We start from the raw sequence: 23930 nt of genomic DNA, 5'->3' as shown, positions 1-23930 counted from the left end.
ATTCAGTGAGCTGCGACATTTCCTGTGCCATCACAAAAGCATTAAAAACAATTTTGAAAGGCTTGTTCCAACTTCAAATAGCACACAGCATATTAAGCGAACTTTTTTGCAATGTTATTACTGGACAAATGCCACAAAAGCTACCACAGATTCGTATACCGAATCCACTAGATTATGGTTACATTTTGAAAGATGACTTCTTGGTACCACTTATTGTTTCTGAACTTAATCAACCCCCAATTTTCCATTTCCATGCACCTGTAAAAAATACTTTAGGTCAAATGTATGTCCTTGCCGTATAGCAGACATTAGTTTCTGTGAATTCTGTAAGTGTGATGCAAGTGGGCAGTGTAGCAATCCACATAATACTATAAGAAAGAGTCACAATGATTCGAAAGACAGTGAAGTTGATTTAATGGTGGAATGGGAAATGAAAGTTTGAGAGTGTGATTTCTTTTCCAAACAATTAATAGTTCGTTACACAAGTGTTTGATTCATTTGCTTAAATTTACTACCGCACAGTATTGGGAGACAGATCAACATATATGTATGAATAAATTTCTTTTAATCTAATTTTTTTTATTTATACTCATATCTGAAAAAAATTTGTCAAACCATCCTATTATGTATTCCCCTATAGCCAAGACCTTTGAAATAATATGCATATTGAGTATATTCTGGTCATTTATTGACTCTTATCATTTTTGTCAGGCGGCCAAACAACCTTTAAACAAGATCTGAAGTCAAATTTAGGGTACATCTCAGTGCATACGGGACCTTACCAGGCTCCAAGACTACTCGGGACGCCTTGATACAATCATGTTGAGAAGAATGCCATGTATTTAAATGCACTACACAAATATCCACATCATTTGAGAAATCATTACATAAAAATCATAATTACCATAAGGCATTGGTTCTTGTTCAAAGTAGGCCTGTGAGAGAGAGAGAGAGAGAGAGAGAGAGAGAGAGAGAATTTAAAGCCACCGTATCGTCAGCATAATTATTCATCTATTCCACTTCCTCCAGTCAGTTCTTCAAGGTCCACTATGAGGGATGCAGAGGCACTCAGCTGTTTTCCACATCGCGCCATTGCCACGACATAGGTCTCGGGCTTTCTCGCTGCACAGGCAAGAGCAGGACTCCTCGTCAAATTCCTGCGAAAGATAAAAATGATGAAAACGCTCTATATTTACCGCCCATGATATACTAGAGATCTTTATCTCGTCATGACTGGAGTGGAATGGAAAACTCAGTAGAAACGAAAAGAAGGCTCACCTGGTATATTGTACAGTTGGCCTGAGAAATCTCGCATTGGCATCCACACTTAAGATGTTCCTCCACTTTTTCAATGTTGCACTCCATTTTCGTTACATTCGTCGTTACCTCGATCTGATTTGGGATAAGGAGATAGGATTGAAAAATATTTGAAGACGAAACAAGAGGAGCGGAGAGCCCAGGTGTAGTCAAGGCTTGGGTGTAGTACTAATCCGCTCAAAGGAAGCAAAATCTGTGAGCATCTTCACACCCTTTTTTTTAATTTTAGCTTACATTGCTGTTTTGGGAATGAATATTGTTAACTCTAAATCAAGGCTCTAAGAGATCATGATAATATGGTTTATTGTGAAAACGTGACGTTTATCTACTTTTAATTTCATCACGTTTAAAAGATACCTTAAGTCAGTATAGCGACTATGAAATTCTTGAAAAATTCCTCTGGACCAAGGATGTGTTCATCTTAGGTTTCCTCGGAATTTCGTGGGATGAATTGGTTATAGTATTGCTTCTCTCATTTGGAGAGAAAGGCCTACACTGGAAACACCTGACCTGACTCCTGTTGGACTTTGAGATACTGTACTAACCATGAACATTTTCGTTGTATATTTTGTTGGCAAACAAGCTCTCCCGGTCTCCAAGCAAAACCCATCACACCTTTTCACTCTGACTATGGGTGGTATTACCTGTGGAAGGCGAGGAAACACTGAGGAATTAACACGAACGGTTTTAAACAGAATGCCACAGCTTTTTTGAAAAAAAAAAAAAAAAACACACACACACAACAAACTTCAAAACTATGGAAAATTCTTATTTCATTGCAAATGCCATGAGAGTAGCACTAACCACTGGAATCACTGAAAAAAAAGTACTATCTTGCCATGAGGAACCTTATCTTCATGTCAATAAAAGAACTGACCTCATTGAGCTAAACTTACTTTGTAGGCACCGTCGGGCACCGGGATTGGGATAATTTTCTCTGAAGGATCTGGGCACATATTTTCCTTACTCATTTTTTTCATCAACAACTGTTCTGTCCTACCAAAGCAGTTCATACCCCCTGTGAACAACAGATCAGTGAAAATGGTCAAGGAATGCATTCCAGAGGCAGCGAAATAGTGTTTTTCTTAAACAAATTACAAACTGATGATGGCATATCTGTGGAGTGTTTCTAACATTGTCCTGATTGATGGTATAGTAGATACTCATTATCGGTGCATCTGATGTCTAGGCCAGTCCCTTACGACGCTCCTGATTGGCTGTTGATAAGCCAATCACGGGGCTGGAAACTCTCAGTCTCTCTCAAGAGTTCACACAGGCAGGATGTATGTTCCACCTCTCATGGGGGATACGTCTATCAAAAGCATCCCTCAGGAGAGGTGGAACATACATCCTGCCTATGTGAACTCTCTCGAGGGACTGAGAGCAAGTTCCAGCCCTGTGACTGGCTTATCAAAAGCCAATCAGGAGCGTTGCAAGGGACTGGCCTAGACATCAGATGCACGGTTGGTGTGAATCTACTATAGTACTACACTGAATTGACAGCTGTGCTTAATTAAGCCGTTTACTCTTAGGGAAAAAAAATACCAACCTCTTCTCTTCCCTCAGAACGTTTCAAGCAAGTGGGTCTTTATGACGTATCTTTGACGCAAAGCCATCTCCTTACCTAATTGTTGAAACAAAATTGTTTAACATCATACAATAGTTTAATTTAGTTTTTTTTGAAAGAAATCGTATGGTCCAGGTAGGCAAAATAACATTGAACCATAAGTCAAAAAACGTTTCGATATAGAGTGACCAGACGTCCCCGGAAAAGTTCCCGTTTTCACTGTGACCAAAAGATCCGAAATTGGAATAAAAAAAAATGTTGTCAAAACTATGCATAGTTGCACATCGTACTACTCTCACTGTAGTACAGTGTGCAGTGTATATAACTAATACCAAGACTAAGGAGAAGGCCTTAGTTTGGGTGAAGTGTCTGGCTGATAGTTTTTTTTTTTTTTTTTTTTTTTCCAGCTGATTTTATGGGTGTTCTTGATCTCAGCTACTTTGATCTGAGAAAAAAATTTCATTGTTAATCAATTGAATTTTCCTTCAATTCCTTTGCAATTTAGGATAAATGGGGCGAGAGAAACTTTTGAATGCTGCTTTATGAAAGGTAATGGCTGCAGTGTCAACGGTTTTCGTTTTTCAATGACAAAAACATGTCATGTTTTGGAGTCATTTTTTTACGCCTCTGAACCGAAAATGTCCCCGGATTTTGTCTCAGTAATCTGGTCACCTTATTTTGATTGTGGAGGAGACGCTATACCGATGGTTGGGTGGCTACCTCATTGTCTCAAGTAAAAAAAAAAAAGTATAATGAGACACATTAGGACGAAGTCTGAACCACTCAGTGCTTTAGTGGCTGAGAAATTTTGATAAACCTTTGACCCTAAGAAAGGTCCAAACGTCAGCCACCGAATCTATGATAGCCATGGTCATTGATCAAAGAAGGACTTGAATGACGACGAGATGTTGGATTTTCATCCCTCCAGTTGTCGTTTTTTCTTTTAACCAAAGTTGAATTTGAGGATGGAACCTCTCAAGCAGTTGTAAGTTACTGATGCGATCAATGTATGGCTGCCATTATACCGGGCGTCTCCAGAAAGTCCCAGTACCATTACAAGTATTAATTGCTCAGAAACCATATAACATAGAGTAATGCAGTATTTTGTAGAATGTCCTACATTTCCTCAAGTTTACATTCAGAGCACTTCATTCTATAAGAAAAAAAAACAACTGCATTACTCTGTGTTATATGGTTTCTGAGCTATTAATACTTGTAATGGTACTGGGACTTTATGGACACCCTGTATTTTCTGTCAGTGTCTAGTTATTAACAAAATAGCATACGCTAAGCTATCTAAATGTAACCCATACATAATATTTACGCACGCACACACACACACATTCGAGAATGTTTATGTGTAATTGTATGAGATCATTTGTGCGTAAACAGCTGCCCTTAGTACACGCAATATCAAGCAACGCATACAAATAATAAGCTCTAATGTTTTTTTTTTTAATCCTGAAACTTCACTACTGAAGAATTTTGAAATAGAAAATCAAATAGAAAGCCTCAATAAGTTACAATTAGAAAGTCGCCTCGCCTCCAATTTTGAGTCGTCTATAATCTCCCGAAAACTTCAGAAAGCGATTCTCTGTCACATTACCCTCGGAGCAATGGAGTAGGGAGCATGCCACCAGCAGACCAAAAACCAAGCCCTTCATGTCGTCCGACTAGTCTGGAAAACCGCGGGATCCGAAGTCAAAGATGATGACGCAGAAGGAGAAGAAGAAGGACTTGATGACTGATGGAGACGACCCCTTCCACAGCTTCCCCGACAGAGCAGAGAGTGAGAAAAAGGCTTCGACGTGACGGACTTTATATGTCCATCCACCGGACGTTGTTGTTACACGTGCTTGCGTGCCCCAATCAATAAACACCATTTATCACGAGGTCTGAGGTATCCTAGAATTTTTAGAAACGATTGAAGAACGCAGGGAAGGCTTAGTCATATAAACCCTGTGAATCTCTCACGCTCGCTTCATCTGATCATTAAATTCATAACATCTGATAGGATCGATCTCGTGCAATCTAGGCTGTCGTTGAATATAGTTAAATATAGAATTTAGACCAAAGGCCAAGCACTGGGACCTATGAGGTCATTCAGCGCTGAAATGGAAATTGACAGTAAAATGTTTGAAAGGTGTAACAGAAGGAAAACCTCGCAGCAGTGACAAGCGCTGAGTGGCCGAGAGTACCCCCGTTGGGAGGGGGTGGTTGTGCCGTCAGTGGACTTCACGCAGTGCACTGTAGGCATCACTTAAGGTTCTTTGAAGCGTGCCGTCGGCCCCCAGCTGCAACCACTTTCGTTCCTTTTACTGTACCTCCTTTCCTATTCTCTTTCTTCCATCTTACTTTCCACCCTCTTCTAACACTTGATTCATAGTGTAACTGCTGCGAGGTTTTCCTTCTGTTACACCTTTCCAAACCCCCCCCCCCCCCCCACCCCCAACAGTTGCACAAAGAAGTAATAGCTAAAGAGGTTGGACAGCAAGACTGAAGAAAGGAAGGAGGGACAGGGGTAAAGTAAGAGGCTAAAATGTAATGCCATCGTGTAGTACCACATTAGTTGTACTGACAGTACTACCCCAATACAGAGACCATATGAAAATAGCAGAATAATTGCGTATAACCCCTCAGCCTGAGAATTATTCTCTCTCTCTCTCTTCTCAATCAAACTGGACATACTACTTTTGCAAGCAGCATCGTATAAAGAAGGCCAAGCTTCCACGAGTTAGTTGACAACCCAAAACAACATGGAGTGAATAATTAACGAAATCTTCCGAACAGTTAGAATTGCAATTCTATTCTAATCCATTTCTCATATGTTGTCACCTAGTATATAATTCCAACACTCGAGGACTTGTACAGCTCCACACGATTATTGACTGGTGAAATTACTTCTCGTTATTCACGTCTTGAAAAAGTTCACGCTCTGGTGAAAGTTAGAAGTTCGTCGCATCAGAAGAAGCGCTGCAGAAATACTCCGGAAATGGGACATGAAATGACACTATAGTAAATTCACATCAACAGTGCATGTGATGTCTGGGCCAGTCCCTTATGACGCTCATGATTGGCTGTTGATAAGCCAATCACAGGGCTTGAAACTCACAGTCTCTCTCAAAAGAGTTCACATAGGCAGGATGAATGTTCCACCTCTGCTGAGGGATACGTCTTTCAAAAGTATCCCTCAGGAAAGGTGGAGCATACATCCTGCCTATGTGAACTCTTGAGAGGGACAGAGTTTCCAGCCCTGATTGACTCATCAGTAATCAACAGCCAATCAGGGACGAGCCTACACATCAGATGCACGGTTGATGTGAAGCTGCTACATCATACGCACGACTTTTCTTACAAATGTGCCTAACTATGCTGAATAGCAGAGCTAAACGACAGGAATCAGTGCAAAGGGGGAGATAGAAAATGGAGACCACTTCTTACTTTCCTGCCCAGCAAATTTCAGCATTACGGAGTCCTCTGAATTTTCTTGCTGCACAAATCAACAGGGTGTCCATAAAGTCCCAGTACCATTACAAGTATTTATTGCTCAGAAACCATATAACATAGAGTAATGCAGTTTTTTTTTTTTATTGAATAAGGTGCTCTGAATGGAAACTTGAGGAAATGTAGAACATTCAACAAAAAACTGCATCGCTCTATGTTATATGGTTTCTGAGCAATAAATACTTATAATGGTACTGGGACTTTATGGACACCCTGTAGATTTGTGCAGCAAGAAGATTACGAGGACTCTATAGCAAACATCTCACTTTTTGGAGACTTGTCGAAAAAAGACGTTGACAATGGGAAGGAATTATCAAAATTATCTGGTACTAAAACAATGAGAAATATATATATATATATATATATATATATATATATATATATATATATATAGTATATATATATATATATACGTATATATATATATATATAATATATATATATAAAAAATGTTCCTCGTACGGAGAAAAAAATAAATTATTTTCACTGGAAAAGGCGCAGACGAAAATAACTGTTACGACTAGGTTAGACATCGTCAAAGATACTTGGTAAAATGTTCTTTTTTTTTTTTTTTTTTTTTTTTGCAAATAAATAAAATCGTGCTGTCAAGTGTGTATTATGTATGTCACACACATACGTATGTATATGTATAACTGAATCATGAAAATATGGAACTCGATGAATATATGAATAAAGACACACACATCATATAATATATATATATATATATATATATATATATATATATATATATATATATATATATATATATATATGTATATATATATATAGTGTGTGTGTGTGTGTGTGTGTGTGTGTCTTTATTCATGTATTCATCGAGTTCCATATTTTCATGATTCAGTTATACATATACATATGTGTGTAACATACATAATACACACTTGACAGCACGATTTTATTTGTTTGGAATTTTTTTTTTTTTTTTTATCAAGTATCTTTGACGATGTCTAACCAACTCGCAATAGTTATTTTCGTCTGCGCCTTTTCCAGTGAAAATAATTAATTTTTTTCTCCACACGAGTAACATTTCAAATCGTTTAATGCAAGATCCGTCTCATGAACTTAACAATTACTTCGGAAAAAAAAAATAATAATGATTCAAACTCATAACAGCTGAGCGTCGATTGGCTTTCCCTCCTCGCTTTCATGAACTCAGATGTTTAGACAACGAACGCGGGACCGACCGACCAGCCGTTTCAGATTAGGCTGATCCAAGAATTTCACAGGGGCTCGACAAACGATTCTGAGCGGGATTAGCGCGCAAACAACACAATTCCGAGGATGATAGCTGGGCGTTCTTCTTCTTTCAAAAAGGATTGTTTGTGTCTCCCAAAGGCGCCGAAATAAGTAGGAGAGATGGAGATAGACAGTGAGAGAGATTTGAACAACTTACCATTTCGTTAATTTCTTGGCTATTAAAAACATCGTCGTCGCCTTGGTAGTACTAGGATTTTGAACCGGTCTTTTATAGCACAGCTAAAACGAGTAAACAAGTGGCATTTATACTTTTCATTCTTCTACAACTAATAGAAAAATAGCTATTGTATGATAACTGTAAAAAGATTCCCACTTACGTCATCTCTTTTTCCCCAGGCGTTAAGTCTTCTTATGTAACTTCAGTATCAGCCCCATATCGAATTGAAACTTCCATCAAAGTTAAGGTTGTGGAGACAATCCTTAACTTTACGGAGTGCATGGCAACGTGATATCGTTTATTCAAGTCATCTAGTAATTAAGAAAGTCAGTTCTGACTTGGAAAACAAATCACATTTCATCTAAATCTGTAAATCACGAAAATAATAAAATAAGAAAGACTTCGGGTCGTTTTTCAACTGGCAACGCATGTCTCGTGCTGCTGCGTGTTCGAAGTAAAAAAAAAAAAAATAACGGTTAATTGAATATCTTGGACAAGCAAGTTATCAAAACAATATTTATGTCATTCGTTTCCTGGTATCACATGACGTATGAAACGAAGCTGTGGAAGATACGTTAAAACTACTCGCTTAATATCTGCTTTGTTATCTTACTTCGTTTTAAGGTAGTGAGGACTAAAGTAAGTTACTTTACGTTTCGTAACCTACTATGATGTGATGCTGAGGATGTTGTGCAATTGGAACCTACGAAGTTGGAGCGAAGGTGCGATGTATTTGACTTACATTTTTATATATTTGTTTATTAATTTGTGTTACATTATTTTCGCTTTTCTAATAACTGATCTCCCCTTTCTGTATTTCCATTACCTTCCGTTAGTTCTTTCTAAAGAGCACCAGTGGGCGTGTTCCTTATGAACAGCTTTCGTCTTCTTAATAATAATAATAATGATAATATAGCTGTTTCAACGGCATTTGATTTATATAGAATCTTCTCAATTCTTCTTATTGTCTTTTTCTCAAGAGCATGTAGTTGGTGTATCAGGTTTCCTAAGGACATACACCAGCTACATGCTGTTGAGAAAAAGACGATAAGAAGAATTGAGAAGATTCTATATAAATAAAATGACGTAGAAATAGTTATGATATTCAAGGCTACTGCCCTCATAGAAGACCTCAATAATAATAATAATAATAATAATAATAATAACAAATGCTGTGTCCTAATTGTATGCATGATACAGTTCAGTTGAAAAGTAATTTTAGGCATTGCTTATTGTATCACTTTGATTATAATAAATATTTACGTAAGTTAAACTTTTTCCTGTGACTTGATTTCTGGATTCGAGCGTAAGTCTATATTGTTCACTCTTTTTCTTCTTACCTCCAGGCAGAAGGGAGAGGAGGGACCACTGGAATGCTGATCCTATATGCCTTGCTTAATTCTGTCTTTCTTCTTTTGAAGACTCCATATTTTTTGCATTTATTTATTCGAGACAATTTCCATTTCATTTCATTTCATGCTTGATCGGTTTCGTTTTCTTTTCATTTACTCGGCACGCTTACGATGTGGTAAATATAATTGGAAATGGAAAGGAGAAGGCCAACATGAAAACAACCTAACATAACCTAACCCAATTAACCTAACGTAGCCTAACCTAATCATTTTTTCGACGGAAGAGTAAGAAATAGAAAAAGTGTTGGAGGAGAGCGTTAATCATCAATGTCTTGACAACAGGAACGCCGAGATTTGTATCTTGTTTGACGGTATGCTAAGCCTGATTAATGATGGTCCCCGAAGAGGGATTTAGAGTCTATTGACTCTCGATAGCCTTCGTTTTAGTCTGGTAATACGAGGGTACAGCAGACGAGAGTCGAGGCGAATTAGCTCAGTTCCCAGGAGATCTGTGTCTCGTATACCTGTCGGCCTTGGTATACCTGCGGCTTTTTCCCTTTTCTTCTGTCTGCGAAAGGTGTTTTCCTCGACATCCTTTGCTGAGAGTTGTGTACTTGTTGCCTTTAGAAAATAATAAAGATAATAGCATAGGTCAGACTATGAAAACCAGCTAAGGACTCATTAGGTGCATTGACTTTTTCAATTTATAATATCCAGCCCAAAGTTCGATGGATTTTTAAAAAAATATGGAAAGTGCTTTGAGAGAATTCGGATATCAGCTGAACGTGATATTTTTTCGCCCTCTTTCATATCGACAAATCTAGATTGTTAAGTAATTCCGACGAATTCCGAAGAATATTTGGAAGATCGCCTGGCACATTCATACATGTAGCTTTTCAAACCCCTGCGAGTTTTCCTCGTAGAGTCCCAATAGCCAACCGGAAAAGAGCATCCAATAATTCAACAGATAGAAGAAGAGATAGTCGCAGATATCAGGCTTTGTTCGAAACAGCGACTGAAGGAATTCCCAAAGCAAGATTAGGTATACAGGACTCGCGTATACGTATAGAGTGGTATACATATGCATACAAATAAATACATGTAACCAGACCGCAACGAGAGCTTTATCTTACGAAACTGTGACACTTGTTGATTAAAGCATATCCTTTTGGGGATGATAAGTACGATAAAGGATATCGCTCCCCGGTGCGTCAACGGATGCATTCGCCAGCTATCGTAACAACAGAGCGTCGAGTTCATCCGTGGAAACTGTGACACAAGGTGATAATTCAGGATTATATCCTGTAATAATAGTAATAAAAACGATGATAACGATATATTTTGGTTGATGTGATTATTGCATTTCCTTTATTACGGTCTTTCTCGTGGACGTTATCAAATACAGCAATTATAACAATAATGAAGAAGACAAGATTCATTTAATATTCACAGAAATTATTCCTGACTTTTCTGCGCAGCCATTATTTTCTCCAAAATACGACAACACCGCCACCCCCTATCTTTCCCCTTCCCCAACCTGCTGCTATATCCCCCCCCCTCCCCCCCAAACACATACCCCACCACCACCCCCCACGGCCATTCAAAAAGTAGGCTGCTCTACGAACGAGTCATTACCTGTCCAGATCTGATAATGAGACGATTGCTTTTGCCGAAGGGGGTGCAAAATTTAACTGAGGGTGTTGTAAAGTTTCAATTTTCAGTATGGCTATTTTGCCATATTTTCTTTTTAAATAAATACGGGATGTTGAGGTCGGTGTTATTGGGGCTATTAAAAAAACATAGACAAGGACTAATACACACACACACACACACATAACAATCGCAGTGACATAATTTTTATACATCAATTATACTTCAGGTGAAAACATACCAAATTGTTATTTCTCCACCAGTGGTTTAATATATATATATATATATATATATATATATATATATATATATTATAATAATAATAATTAAAGGATCCCATAAAACGCAAAAAGGTAGGAAGTTAATGGGCTCCTTTTATTAGACTAAATTCTGTTTTAATCGTAAAAATATGTCACAGACATAAGTATATATTACATAATGTGTGTGTGTGTGCGTGTGTATATGTGTGTGTGTGTGTGTAAACAGATAGGTGACAGACAGACAGATATAGACTGAGACATATTATGCAGGTCACGAGAATATATTTTCGTCGGCGTCAATATCTCGCTCTTTAATTCTTATATATAAGAAATCCAAACCTTAACATGTAAGGGTTCCTCAGTTCGGAGAGAGAGAGAGAGAGAAAACATGACTTTCATTCTCGGTGAAAACTTTCATGTCTTTGTAAGATGAATATGTTACCTGGTTATATGATAGATGCATGGATGCATATATGTATAACTATATATATATATATATATATATATATATATATAATATATATATATATGTGTGTGTGTGTGTGTGTGTGTGTGTGTGTGTGTGTGTGTGTGTGTGTATGGATGCGTGTTACAGTAATCATGGGTTAAGTTTACAAGAGAGAGAGAGAGAGAGAGAGAGGTGACGAAGTGAACAGCAACTTTTTCCACAACAATCCTCTCAGTTATTGGCAAAAAAAAAAAAAAAAAAAAACTGACCAGATTTAAATTTTAAAAATCCAGCAGACTTCCCAAAAGTCTGTTACTGGCGCCATAGAGTATATATATATATATATATATATATATATATATAATATATATCTATATATATATATAGATAATATATATATATAATATATAGATATATATATTATATATATAATACTATAATATATTAATTAATATATATATATAAACGCGTATTTTGGGGGACTGTAACAACAAGGGAGACCACTGGGCCGCACCCAGTTCGCACTTCTTTGAGAACAGATTAGAATACTGGATATCTGGGGTCCAATTTCCAACTGTCAGAGATAATGACCGAATGATTTATGGCGGTCCAGTTGACGACCCAGAGTCACAACAGAGGCAGATGAAGAGGAATTCGGAAATTTATGGGGGTTCCCCCCCCCCCCCACCCCACCCCACCGACGACACCGAGATTTATTCTTTCGAGACATTTTATCTGGTCTTTGTCAAGTTTTTCACTAATGATAATGATAACTGTTTTTATCAATGACCTCGATATATTCAGACTGGTTTTGATGATAATGGTGGAATTTGTGGTCCTTTTGTTCAGGTAAAACAGTCACAGGGAAAAAAGTCACTGGGAGAAAAGTCACAGGGAAGAAAGGTCACATTAACCTTTCTTACATAATGAAACCCAAGGGTACATTTTAACCCGATATGTATCCATGTATCCACCTTGGCGGCGTGTTTAGTACAAGCCCGTTGGGGACTACTTTAAAAACGTAAACATAAGACCATAAATATAAAAAAGATAACGACCCCCGAAAAATATTGGTTACATCAATATTTACCTTAGTTTCGATAGTTTGCCGAGAGGGAAATTCTTTCAATACATTACGGTATCCGTAATGTATTGGTTTGTGGGAAATTCTATGACTCGTGAAAATATTCCGAATTTTTGAAGCCCTTTGAACAAATCACAGAAATAAAATCATGAAATTTGCTGGAAAAACTCATGAAATTTGCTAGGAAGAAGTCATAACATTTGCTGGGAAAAATTCATGACTTTTTCCAAGCAAATTTCATTAATTTCTTCGATAAAATTTCATGAAATTGGCTGGGAAAATTTCATGAAATTTGCTATGAAAAATTCTTGAAATTTGTTCCCAAAATTAATGAAATTTGCTCGAAAAAATTCGTGAAATTTGCTTGGAAAGTCATGAAATTTGCTCGGAAAAATTCATGAAATTTGCTTGGAAAAATTCATGAATTTTGCTCTGAAAAATTAATGAAATTTGCTTAGAAAAACTCATGATATTTGCTCGGAAAAATTCATGAAATTTGCTTGGAAAAATTCATGAAATTTGCTCAGAAAAAGTCATGAAACTTGCTTGGAAATATTCATGAAATTTGCTTGGAAAAATTCATGAAATTTGCTCAGAAATAGTCATGAAATTTGCTTGGAAAAATTAAATTCATGAAATTTGCTTGGATATGTTCATGAAATTTGTTTGGAAAAATTCATGAAATTTGCTTGGAAAGATTCATGAAATTTGCTTGGAAAATTTAAATTCATGAAATTTGCTTGGAAAAAGTCATGAACTTTGCTTGGAAAATTCATGAAATTTGCTTGGAAATATTCATGAAAATTGTTTTGAAAAAGTCATAAAATTTGTTTGGAAAATTCATGAAATTTGCTTGGAAAAATTCATGAAATTTACTCAGAAATAGTCATAAAATTTGCTTGGAAAAAGTCATGAAATTTGCTTGGAAAAAGTCATGAAATTTGCTGGGAAAATTCATGAAATTTGCTAGGAAAAATTCATGAAATTTGCATGGAAAAAGTCATGAAATTTGCTTGGAAAAATTCATGAAATTTGCTTGGAAAAATTCATGAAATTTGCTAGGAAAAAATTATTAAATTTGCTTAGGAAAAATTCATGTAATTTGCTAGGAAAAATTGCCCAGAAAAATTAGTGAAATTTGCTTGGGAAAAATTCATTAAATTTGCCTGGAACAATTCATGAAATTTGCTGGGGAAAACATTCAATTTGCTTAGAAAAATTAATGAAATTTGCAAGGGAAAATTTGTGAAATTTGGTAGGAAAAATTCATTAAATGTTCTAGGAAAAATTCACGAAATTTGCTATGAAAAAATTCAATTTACTTAGAAATATGCATAAAATTTGCTAGAAAAAAAATTCATGAAAGTTGCTTGAAAAAATCTAGGAAAAAGTAGTGAAATGTTCTGGAAAAAGTCACAAATTTGCTCTGAAAAATTTATGAAATTTGCTTGGAAAAAGATATGAAATTTGCTGGGAAAAATGAATTAAATTAGCTAGGAAAAATTCACTAAATTTTCTGGGAAAAAGTAATGAAATATTCTGGGAAAAAGTCATAAATTTGCTATGAAAACTCATGAAATTTGCTAAGAAAAATTCATGAAATTAGGAAACATTAATGAAATTTGCTTGGAAAAATTAATGAAATTTGCAAGGAAAAATTAATGAAATTTGACTGGAACAATTCATGAAGTTTACTAGGGAAAATTCTTAAAATTTTCTGGGAAAATTTCATGCCTAGTGTTAAATGATTATGTATTTCAAGCCAAGCTTCAAATTAAAAGTTAGAAAACAGAAAGTCATAAAACAAAAGCACACAAGGAAACGCATAATCACAAAATGACTTATTGAAAAGTTTAATTTTTATTTCTATATATTTTGGTTGAAGGCGTTTGTTTATTCAGCTGTGTGTTTCACGTGCCACCGATGAGCTACTTAACTGAAGGTCTGCTTTCCATACGTTGATTGAAATGGTAATGCATGAATTGTCTAGCCATCATTAAGGTGACTTGGAATATTTCTAATTAATTACTCACACACACACACACACACACACACACACACACACACACACACACACACACACACACATATATTTTATAGATATATATATAATAATATATATATATATATATATATATATATATATATATATTAAGGAGAGAGAGAGATAGAGAGAGAGAGAGAGATAGAGATAAGAAGTAATGTATTAAACCATGGATACTTTTCCGCTCTAAGAGTATTCATATCCTTGAGACGAATCGTTTTGTGCGTCGTCCGCTCTTGGGCGGATGGAGGCTCGTGGCAACTCACCACCACCAGCTGTTGCCGCTGAGTTGGTGGATGTTTCCGTCGCAAGTGAAACCACAAAGGCTAAGCACAGACATATATATATATATATATATATATATATATATATATATATATATATATATATATATTTGTTAATGCATTATCATACAGTACTGAATAAAACCCGTTTTGGCGAAACTGCGACGGACGATTTCGTCAGCGCTCAGCAGCAATATCGGCAATTATACCAAATCTGAGCGTAGGCTACAGTCACGCCTCACTTTTTCATCATCACATTCAGTTTTTCTTTCCTACTACACTCCTCAAAAGAAAACTGACTTATTGCTTATTCTTACCCAGTATTATATATTCTGATTCATTCAAGTTAGTGGTGAGGCTTGGCGTGTGGGCACGGTTGGATTTCAGAATTTCAGATGTGAATTATATGCCCCAATTTATGTTTTTAGAAAAAGAACAAATCAAAATTGAATGACACAAGGCAGCCAGTCTCCGTCCCATTTCATGATTTAAGTGCCTGGTTGAAGGGTTAAAAACTGTTCGAGATTCATATCTGCCCTCCAGGTCTGCCTTAAGCTTACTGTGCAAGAATGACTGATCTTGCACCGAAAAGTAGTACTACAGTTCCCCTGACCATGATTCCCACTTAATGTACGTTGCCTAGGGGTAGCCTGCAGTGAGACAGGTGCCTTTTGTAAACAACTTCTCTCCCTCTCAATTTCAAGTGTTTTTGAAATGTAATAAGACAAAAAGTGGCGAAACTAGCGAACGATTATGCCAGTCCAGTCCATTTCGGAGAATGTCCACGGACGTTGCGGGTTTACAACAACAGGATGGCAAACGATGTATCATCCTTTCCCGTTACTTTTGGTAGACGGACTTCCGCTTTCCCATCCCTCTAGGTCTAGGAGACTGGGCACTCGATTGCTAGGTTCACATCACTAACTGGACGAGGGCGACGTATTGACATTAATATTACCATAATTATGGATCATTGGATTCATTGTGATAAGTCAGTTGTCGCTTTGATTAACCGATTGGAATTTTATTTGTTTTGCTTTTCTTCACACGCCGGAAAGTTATGCGTATATATATATATATATATATATATATATATATATATATATATATATATATATATATATATAAAGGTTTTTTGCCACGAAGGAAAAAATGAAAAAGCGAAATAGCCAAGTACTTTCGGTCCTGTTCGGACCCTTTACTGAGTTTGCCTCAGTAAAGGGTCCGAACAGGACCGAAAGTACTTGGCTATCTCGCTTTTTCATTTTTTCCTTCGTGGCAAAAAACCTTTATTTATGCATAGCATCACGTTTTATATACTTCGTGATCAAGTTATTCATATATATATATATATATATATATATATATATATATATATATATATATGATACATATATATATATATATATATATATATATAGATATGTATACTATATTATTTTATGCATTTTTAAAGTTCTTTCATTTTAATTTTTACACTTCCGTTTATTGCTTCCATTTAGTAAATGGTCTCATACGAGAGAGAGAGAGAGAGAGACTGAATAATCAAGAATTCATTTTCATTTTTGACAAGCAATGACTACAGGCTTAAAAATAATGTAATAATAATTCTAGCAAGATACCTTCGCCTCCGCTCATTTTCGGATTCATCGTCCGCAAAGTCTTCTCAACCTTCAGTGCGAGGTTTGAGATTGGCTTTAGTTTGCCCGGTGCTTGGCTTGTGTGCCTAAAATCTGTAAATCAATGAATCAATCTTACTGCTTTGATTTTGCACAGATCCGGCACATGTTTCTGGTGTGGCATCGACTGTTATGACCTACTTTCAGCGGGTTGCTTTTCCGGTGGGGCCCCCAAACCCTTTTGGCCTCTGCTCTAACTGCGCAGCGATGTTCGACGTCATCGGCAGTTTCTTTTTATCTTTTTACGCCCCTTTCTTCGCCTCCCCCTCCTCCTCCTCCTCTTTTCCCTTCGTCTATTCCTCCTCCTCCCCTTCTTTGCTGGTGATCATATTTGCTTTAGATGAATCGATCTGAGATGGCGGGAGACTGTTCACGTGAAAACGAGTGCGCATCTACACTATATTTTTCTTTTCAGAGGGGCCCGCATAATTATCAAAATTATTAGTGTTTTCTTACCTGAAGAGGCCCACAGTACCTAAGAAGGTACCCAACCTTCTTTTGTTTTTAATTGACAGTCATGACGACTTCGACGTAACTCAGTTAAAACTAATAGCCTTACGAAGGGAAGTGATTCATTGCTTCCAAATCCTACGCTTCAAGCATATAGTCATCTCTTTCGTACCCTGACTTTGCTTCAGTACATTCAAGTTGCTTCTAATGTGCTAATTCTATTTCTTGTCATGGTTTCTTCACCAGAAATCGCCCCAGATGCAACACAAAAACATTTCAGTACTTTTACTTGATTTTGCAAACAATACGAGGAGGTTCTTTCGTATTTATTACGTACATACATAAAATATGTAAAATTAAGTGATTAAAGACGTACTTTTGTACTGGGATAACAGAAGACGTTAGCAATAAAAAAAAAAACGAAAGGTTTCACATTCCAGACATGATGAATCGAGGCTCTATTTGTTTATCCGTCAGGGGAGATGACAAATGACCCCAAGAAGCGAAAAACAGGCGACGGAAAGACGACAGAAGTTAAAAGAGGACGCCGGTCTTGGCAGTACCCTAAGTCCATTTAGCACGGAGATTGCAGAGTAATGATCCCGGATTACTGGAGACGATAATCCTCACCTTTTCCCCATCCTCAAGCCTTTGGGTGACAGGCCCACTTCTGTCTGAAATTGACCTTTGATTGATGAAAGTATCCCGTCTGTCTTTACATTCGTCACACCTGTATCGCTTGAGTGACTTTGGGCAGCAGTCTTTACCTGGCTAGATACCCCTCCGTCCCCCAGGGGTCACTCCCCCCACCCCCACCCCTGGGCCTGGTTCCTTTATTTACCTCTCTGCCTATTTTTGGATATACAGAGGTGGTGTATTTGCAAGATAACACCGATTTGCATCATCAAATGTATAGTATACTCTAAAGTCATTTTGGCTGAGTAATATTATCAAGAGAGAATAATGTAAAATAACATTATTACAGGATCTCTGCAATGCCCTCTCTGTAGCAGGTAACAGTCTTATGAGGTCTGTGCAATGCAGGTCTCTGGTGTCTCTGCAATGCAGGTCTTTGGGGTCTCTCCAATGCAGTCTCTGGTGTCTCTGCAATGCAGGTTTTATGGGGTCTCTGCAATGCAGGTGACAGTCTTATGAGGTCTCTGCAATGCAGGTAACATTTTTTATGAGCTCTTTGTAATGCAGGTAGCAGTTTTATGAGCTTTATGCAATACAGGTGAGTCTTAAGATGGCTCTGCAATGTACGACGTTCTTATGTAGTCTGCAATGCAGATAACATTCGTCTGAGGTCTCTGCAATGCAGATAACATTCTTCTGAGGTTTCTGCAATGCAGACAACATTCTTCTGAGGTCTCTGCAATGCAGATAACATTCTTCTGAAGTCTCTGCAATGCAGAAAACATTCTTCTGAAGTCTCTGCAATGCAAATAACATTCTTCTGAGGTCTCTGCAATGCAGAAAACATTCTTCTGAAGTCTCTGCAATGCAAATAACATTCTTCTGAGGTCTCTGCAATGCAGAAAACATTCTTCTTAGGTTTCTGCAATGCAGACAACATTCTTCTGAGGTTTCTGCAATGCAGATAACATTCTTCTGAGTTCTCTGCAATGCAGATAACATTCTTCTGAGGTCTCTGCAATGCAGATAACATTCTTCTGAGGTCTCTGCAATGCAGATAACATTCTTCTGAGGTCTCTGCAATGCAGATAACATTCTTCTGAGGTCTCTGCAATGCAGATAACATTCGTCTGAGGTTTCTGCAATGCAGATAACATTCTTCTGAGGTTTTGGCAATGCAGATAACATTCTTCTGAGGTCTCTGCAATGCAGATAACATTCTTTCGGCAATGCAGATAACATTCTTCTGGGGTGTCAATAAATTCTGGCAAAAATACGTAAGGTACCCAAACATTATTACAATACTTCGAGACAGGAACACTATTAAGAAAGTCCTCATTTCAACTTTTAAACGAAAGATTGCCTCCCATTGCATTGATAAAACTTGGTGGTGGGTATTTTAAGATTTACACCAGTGAAAAGTAGTACGGTTCTCGAAAGTCGAAAAGAAGCAACTCGATTATCAAGCAAAAAGAAAGTCTGAAGATTTGCTAAAGGCTAAGCAATGCTACGTAAACAACTTGAATCGTAGACGAAAAAAAATTCAACGTATTAATAGACTTTACCATTATATTATCGGTCCTCCAAGACGTTCATAATATCAATAAACTGGTCAGGCGTTTAAACGACCCGCCGGATTTTTTTTTTTTTTTTTTTTTTTTACAACAATAATGGGAATGTTCCATCTTAATTTCCCTTGTGTTACGCTCCTGTATTAACTTACTATTTCTGTTCGTCTCTCCGCAGGCTCAGTGAATTTTCGGATCGTCTCTTTATATCAATTTGCTTATTTCATTAATAAAACTATATATTTTTTAAGGACTTCTATGTTTGGATATTTTCATCTGAGCTTAATCATTTCTTCTTCTCTCAATTTTTCTTAAACACTCAGGCAGGTTTTTTCCTGTTTACTTTGCCGCCCTATTAAAAGTTACACTTAATTCTTCAACGGTTCATTGGAATACTTACGTAACTGCAAACATTTATTATATGCACATTTTTCAATTAGCTAGGTGTTCCGAGATGTTTCATCTTGTGATTACAGAACTCGGGAGATAGAACAAAGTAGGGCCACGGACACAAAACATTCACAGTGTTCCGTCCGCAAACTATATAGACGCATAAGTTCTCACTTTCTGTGTCGATTTTCTTTGCTTGCTTCTAAGTACTGATCAGGTCTCTTGAAATAATAAAGGAAAGCACAGTATCATCGAACCTGACAACTTTATTCTAGAGAATGATCTCTAGCCTCGATTTGTCAAAGCGTGATATTTTGTCAATTTTGATCATTCGTCGTCGCCAATCGCCATAACGATTTGTCTCAGGATATTAGAGGTCGATGCGTCCAGAATTCCGATGCTCGCTCTCTCTCTCTCTCTCTCTCTCTCTCTCCAGTTGTACAGAAGAATTTTGTTTTTGTTTTTTTTGCAAACCCGAGGTGGCCAGTTGTTCACTTGTTTTTAATTAAGGGTAGGCTACCGTTGTTCGTCAGTAATCCAACAACTGTAATGGTAACAGTCATTTGACATTTGTTTATTTTCTTCAAAAATTGTAGATACGTTTTGAGCGAAGTGCGCTTATCTACCTTCAAGTATAAAGTCAGAAACAGTTCTCTAGTTTTTTTTTTTTTTTTTTTACGTATCCAGCAAAGGAAATCAACGCCTGATTGACGCCCAAAGTTGCTACGACACCGGTTCACATAAACATTTTCTCATCAGCCATCTTTAGTCACGAAGTAAGTGCAGATTATACGACTTTTTAATGCAACCTTACAAAAAATAATTACGTAAGATTTTAGATCATTTCTTTCTCCTCTGGGCACTGTAGTTGTGATAGACAACATCCCTGTCTTGTCTTGGCAGTTGTAATAAATGAATTCCCTTTCAGTTCCCCTCTGAACTCTTTCATAATTGAATGAATGCTTTGCGCATATTCATCGTAATTCTTCGTTTCGCACGCGTTCTATGATAAGCAGGAATCACATAATGGGTTATCTTAACGGATGATTCTATGAAATCTGAAAATAAAGACTACCACACCTACGTTATACATTCTTGATTTTCATTCTCCGCTGCGCCACTGAAACATTTAACCACTTAATGTACCTTTGCAAGATCTTCGCCTAGCCCTTTCTTATAACAGGACTGTTCGAACACGGTCTAGGTATATACCTAGAGCGTGTGTACGAAAACACTCATTTCTCGGGCCAGGGCGTACATTTAAATCTTTTAAAAAAGATAAACCACCTTTACCTATAAGTACCCCAGCTGCCAAATTCCCTTGACCTCACTCAAAAAGTTCCTTGACCCCCACCTACCCACCAGGCTCACCAGCAGGTATATTCATATCTCCAGACTTTGGGGGACAGTAAGACAGTATCTGTCAGATTTCCGTGGAAGGAAGGTCAGCTAACGGAAGCTCTTCATTTGTTCACAAGGGTTCCGTGATTGCTTAGCCTCTTACAAGAAATCATACCATAGCATAATTCTTAGGTCCAGTGGTGTTATGTTGCAATGGCTACTCTGTGCTTCTCTCAGCCTGCGGTTCACAATTTTAGTCAGGTAATGTCCCTTTTCTTTTGGAATGTAGACAACTTCATCCAACTTTGCTTTTCTCTTAGAAATTATATAAGTGGACTGGGAGCCGATTTAATGTTCGTCTGATCGCTGACTGTGGAATATCACTTTCTGAAACGTAGGGTAGTTTATTGGGTTAAAGATATCGCACAGCCTGGGCTCCTTATTTCTTAGGCTCATAGGCTTCCTTTTATTGTTTCTTTTATTTTCTTAGAATGCAGCCGAATTTATGCTTGGTTATAACTATTAGTGTGTGAAAAGTTTCCAACCAAAAAGGAATTTTGAGCTTTTTCTTGTATTTTTTCAGAAGATATGCCCCACAAATGACGATACTAACTCGAAGTATGCCTAGGGCGTGTATTATCAATCATTTATTTCTTTTCCAACGCTTTTTGTCGCGTTACTTTTGATAATGTATTATGTAAGCACTAGCCATAAATAATTTTCTTATTATTTTTCGACACATCGGCGATCTGTGTGCACGCAGTTCTGTCAGTTTTAAACTTTTGTTTGTGTACTTTCCCTACCCTATCGAAATTACTTATTTTAATTCCTGTGCGTATTTTCCTCACTGATTTGGAAAGGACTATTCCCAGTGCTAATACTGATAAAGTGTAACTACATTTTGAAGGAAAATTCCACTTCTACTACCTGCAAATTCTTCTCTAGTGTATTTGATATGAAATGTTGATTTTCGTTTCTCTAACCTGACAGGTTCCCATGTATGGCACGAGCGCCACAGAGGATCTGCAGAGGTACAACTTCAGCTCCGAAAACACACACTGTTACCCCCTGAGCAACAATGCATCGGTTAGCTCCCTGTACAACGTCCCATTTTCAAATGCATCCAACACTGTCAACACCTACCCAGCAGATTTGTCACATTCACAGTTTCCAGCCAACTACACCAGTGTCTCCTCTTGTTTGCATCACCACGCTCTTGGCGGATTCCCTGCGGGCGCGATGACGGAAGCCAACTCGCTGGTGAGCCCTGTTGACTCCAGCTGGATGCGAACTAATGCAGCCAATACCGGGTCCTTAGTTTACAGCACACGCTATGAAAATTATTCATACCTGACTCAATACTCTCCTCGTTATCCGGTGGCGCCTTCTGCAACAGGCCTAGGACCCAGAGGCTTCCATTCGGGGTTCTCTAATATAAACCAAAACGTCGCCTCCTGCTCTAACCAGCAAGTTGATCAAGTAGCCGTCGACTTTATCAATAAAGACAGTAATATCAAAGTACGAAAATCTCAGCGTTGCCAATGTCCCGCATGCGTTTGCGAATCATCCTCCGCCTCAAGCAGCAAGAGAAGGAGACACATCTGCCACATTCCCGGGTGCAACAAACTTTACTGGAAAACGTCCCACCTGAAGGCCCACCTGAGATGGCACGCTGGAGTTCGACCCTACGTCTGCACCTGGGCCTACTGCTCGAAGGCCTTCACGAGGACAGACGAACTGCAGAGGCACCTGAAGATTCACACCGGCGAAAAGAATTTCGTCTGTCCGCACTGCAGCAAGAGATTCACACGCTCCGATCACCTCGGGAAACACGTCAAAATACACGAGCGTCAACATTCTCCCTCAGGGTCGTGCTCGACGTCCAGTGACAGAGACGCCGACTCTGATGCAGGCGACATTATGAACCAGTGCCAGGTTCCAGATGGTCAGCTCGTGCCATCTAATAGTTTCGTTGCTTTATTATGAGGTCAATCTACTCAGGCAGCCTGAGAATGTACAGAGCATATGTAGCTACAAGCATCAGTGAGACAAATCAGTAATTTTATTTTTAATTCTTCTATTAAGCAAAAATAAATGCCGAAATTTTTCTGAAGATTCATTTTCCTTCCTTTAGATTAGAGCTTTTATCATTTAACTCGAAGTGAACAACATCAAGGAAGACAATAATGTAACTATAAATTACGGGTCAGTCCAAACCAGGAATAACTTACTTTGATGTACTAATTGAATCACGAGAGTAATAATGCGGTCAATGAATACAATCACAAAATGTAGAACATTAATTTTGGAATTTTGGTTGTTTACCGTGGCATTTTGATTATATTATAAGAATTTATAACTATGGATATGTAGAAAAAAAATTCCTGTCTCTACAAAAGAGAGGCACTGGAACGGGTATTTTAAAATATGCTAGTTTTTTCTGTATCTTCTATGGCATATCACGAGGCTTTATCTTTTATATTTTCCTTTAATAATCAGAGTTTATTTTGCCATTTTATTATTACGACAGTAAAGAAACCAATGTAACACTACGCAAATTCACAAGTATCTTCCATCCAGTGGTCACGACTCAAACCTTTATTCAATTGTACAAAGCTGTGTATAATACATTCATGAAATAAGATTCATTCTCTCGATGGAGCTGGAACGAGGTACCAGAGATGCGATATTTGAATACTAAGGTAAGCTCCTACTTCGAATACAAAGGTAAGCTTCTACTTCGAGTGAGAATATGCTTTATAAAAATAGACACAAGTAGTGTTGTTTGTATGAGGTCATAGTATACTACACTTCTTTTCATAAAGGTAGTCATTCAGTCATACCATATGGGAATGTTTTTGGTTTTTCAATTTCCATTCGACAGGAAGACAACCCAAAGAATAAACTTGTGAACAAAGAAA

General features: G+C 37.5%; 2 protein-coding genes across 4 annotated transcripts in view; one reads left to right on the top strand and one right to left on the bottom strand.

The window, feature by feature from the left end:
* Positions 1 to 23095, top strand: part of LOC135198130 (transcription factor Sp9-like) — a 29171-nt gene extending 6076 nt beyond the window's left edge. The window contains exons 2-3 of one of the 3 annotated variants that reach the window (XR_010310732.1): positions 20356 to 20444; positions 22000 to 22137. Coding sequence is in view for 1 of the 3 variants with exons in the window: in XM_064225603.1 (XP_064081673.1) it covers positions 21223 to 21270; positions 22000 to 22995 (1044 nt within the window). In the remaining 2 variants the exon portion in view is untranslated. Of the gene's footprint in view, positions 1 to 7595; positions 7779 to 20355; positions 20445 to 21076; positions 21271 to 21999 lie in introns of those variants that run through there. The other 2 variants (XR_010310733.1, XM_064225603.1) reach the window with 2 other exon arrangements.
* LOC135198133 (uncharacterized) lies at positions 667 to 4691 on the bottom strand. Its single transcript, XM_064225606.1, has 5 exons — positions 4491 to 4691; positions 2214 to 2335; positions 1863 to 1961; positions 1279 to 1392; positions 667 to 1157 (listed from the first exon to the last, which is right to left on the bottom strand). The coding sequence occupies exons 1-5, from the start codon at positions 4546 to 4548 to the stop codon at positions 1038 to 1040; spliced, it is 513 nt and encodes a 170-aa protein (XP_064081676.1). The 5' UTR covers positions 4549 to 4691; the 3' UTR covers positions 667 to 1037.
* Positions 23096 to 23930: the final 835 nt, after the last annotated feature.

The sequence above is a fragment of the Macrobrachium nipponense genome, chromosome 21, assembly GCF_015104395.2.
Source record: "Macrobrachium nipponense isolate FS-2020 chromosome 21, ASM1510439v2, whole genome shotgun sequence".
In the NCBI taxonomy this organism is placed as follows: domain Eukaryota; kingdom Metazoa; phylum Arthropoda; class Malacostraca; order Decapoda; family Palaemonidae; genus Macrobrachium; species Macrobrachium nipponense.
This window is presented reverse-complemented; position numbering and strand designations above follow the sequence as displayed.

Coding starts and splice junctions, on each gene's coding strand:
- LOC135198133 (XM_064225606.1), bottom strand. CDS start 4,548: ATGAAGGGCTTGGTTTTTGGTCTGCTGGTGGCATGCTCCCTACTCCAT. Junction 2,336..4,490: donor CCTACTCCATTGCTCCGAGG/GTAATGTGACAG, acceptor TGTTGTTCACAG/GGGGTATGAACTGCTTTGGT. Junction 1,393..1,862: donor ATACAACGAAAATGTTCATG/GTTAGTACAGTA, acceptor ATCCCAAATCAG/ATCGAGGTAACGACGAATGT.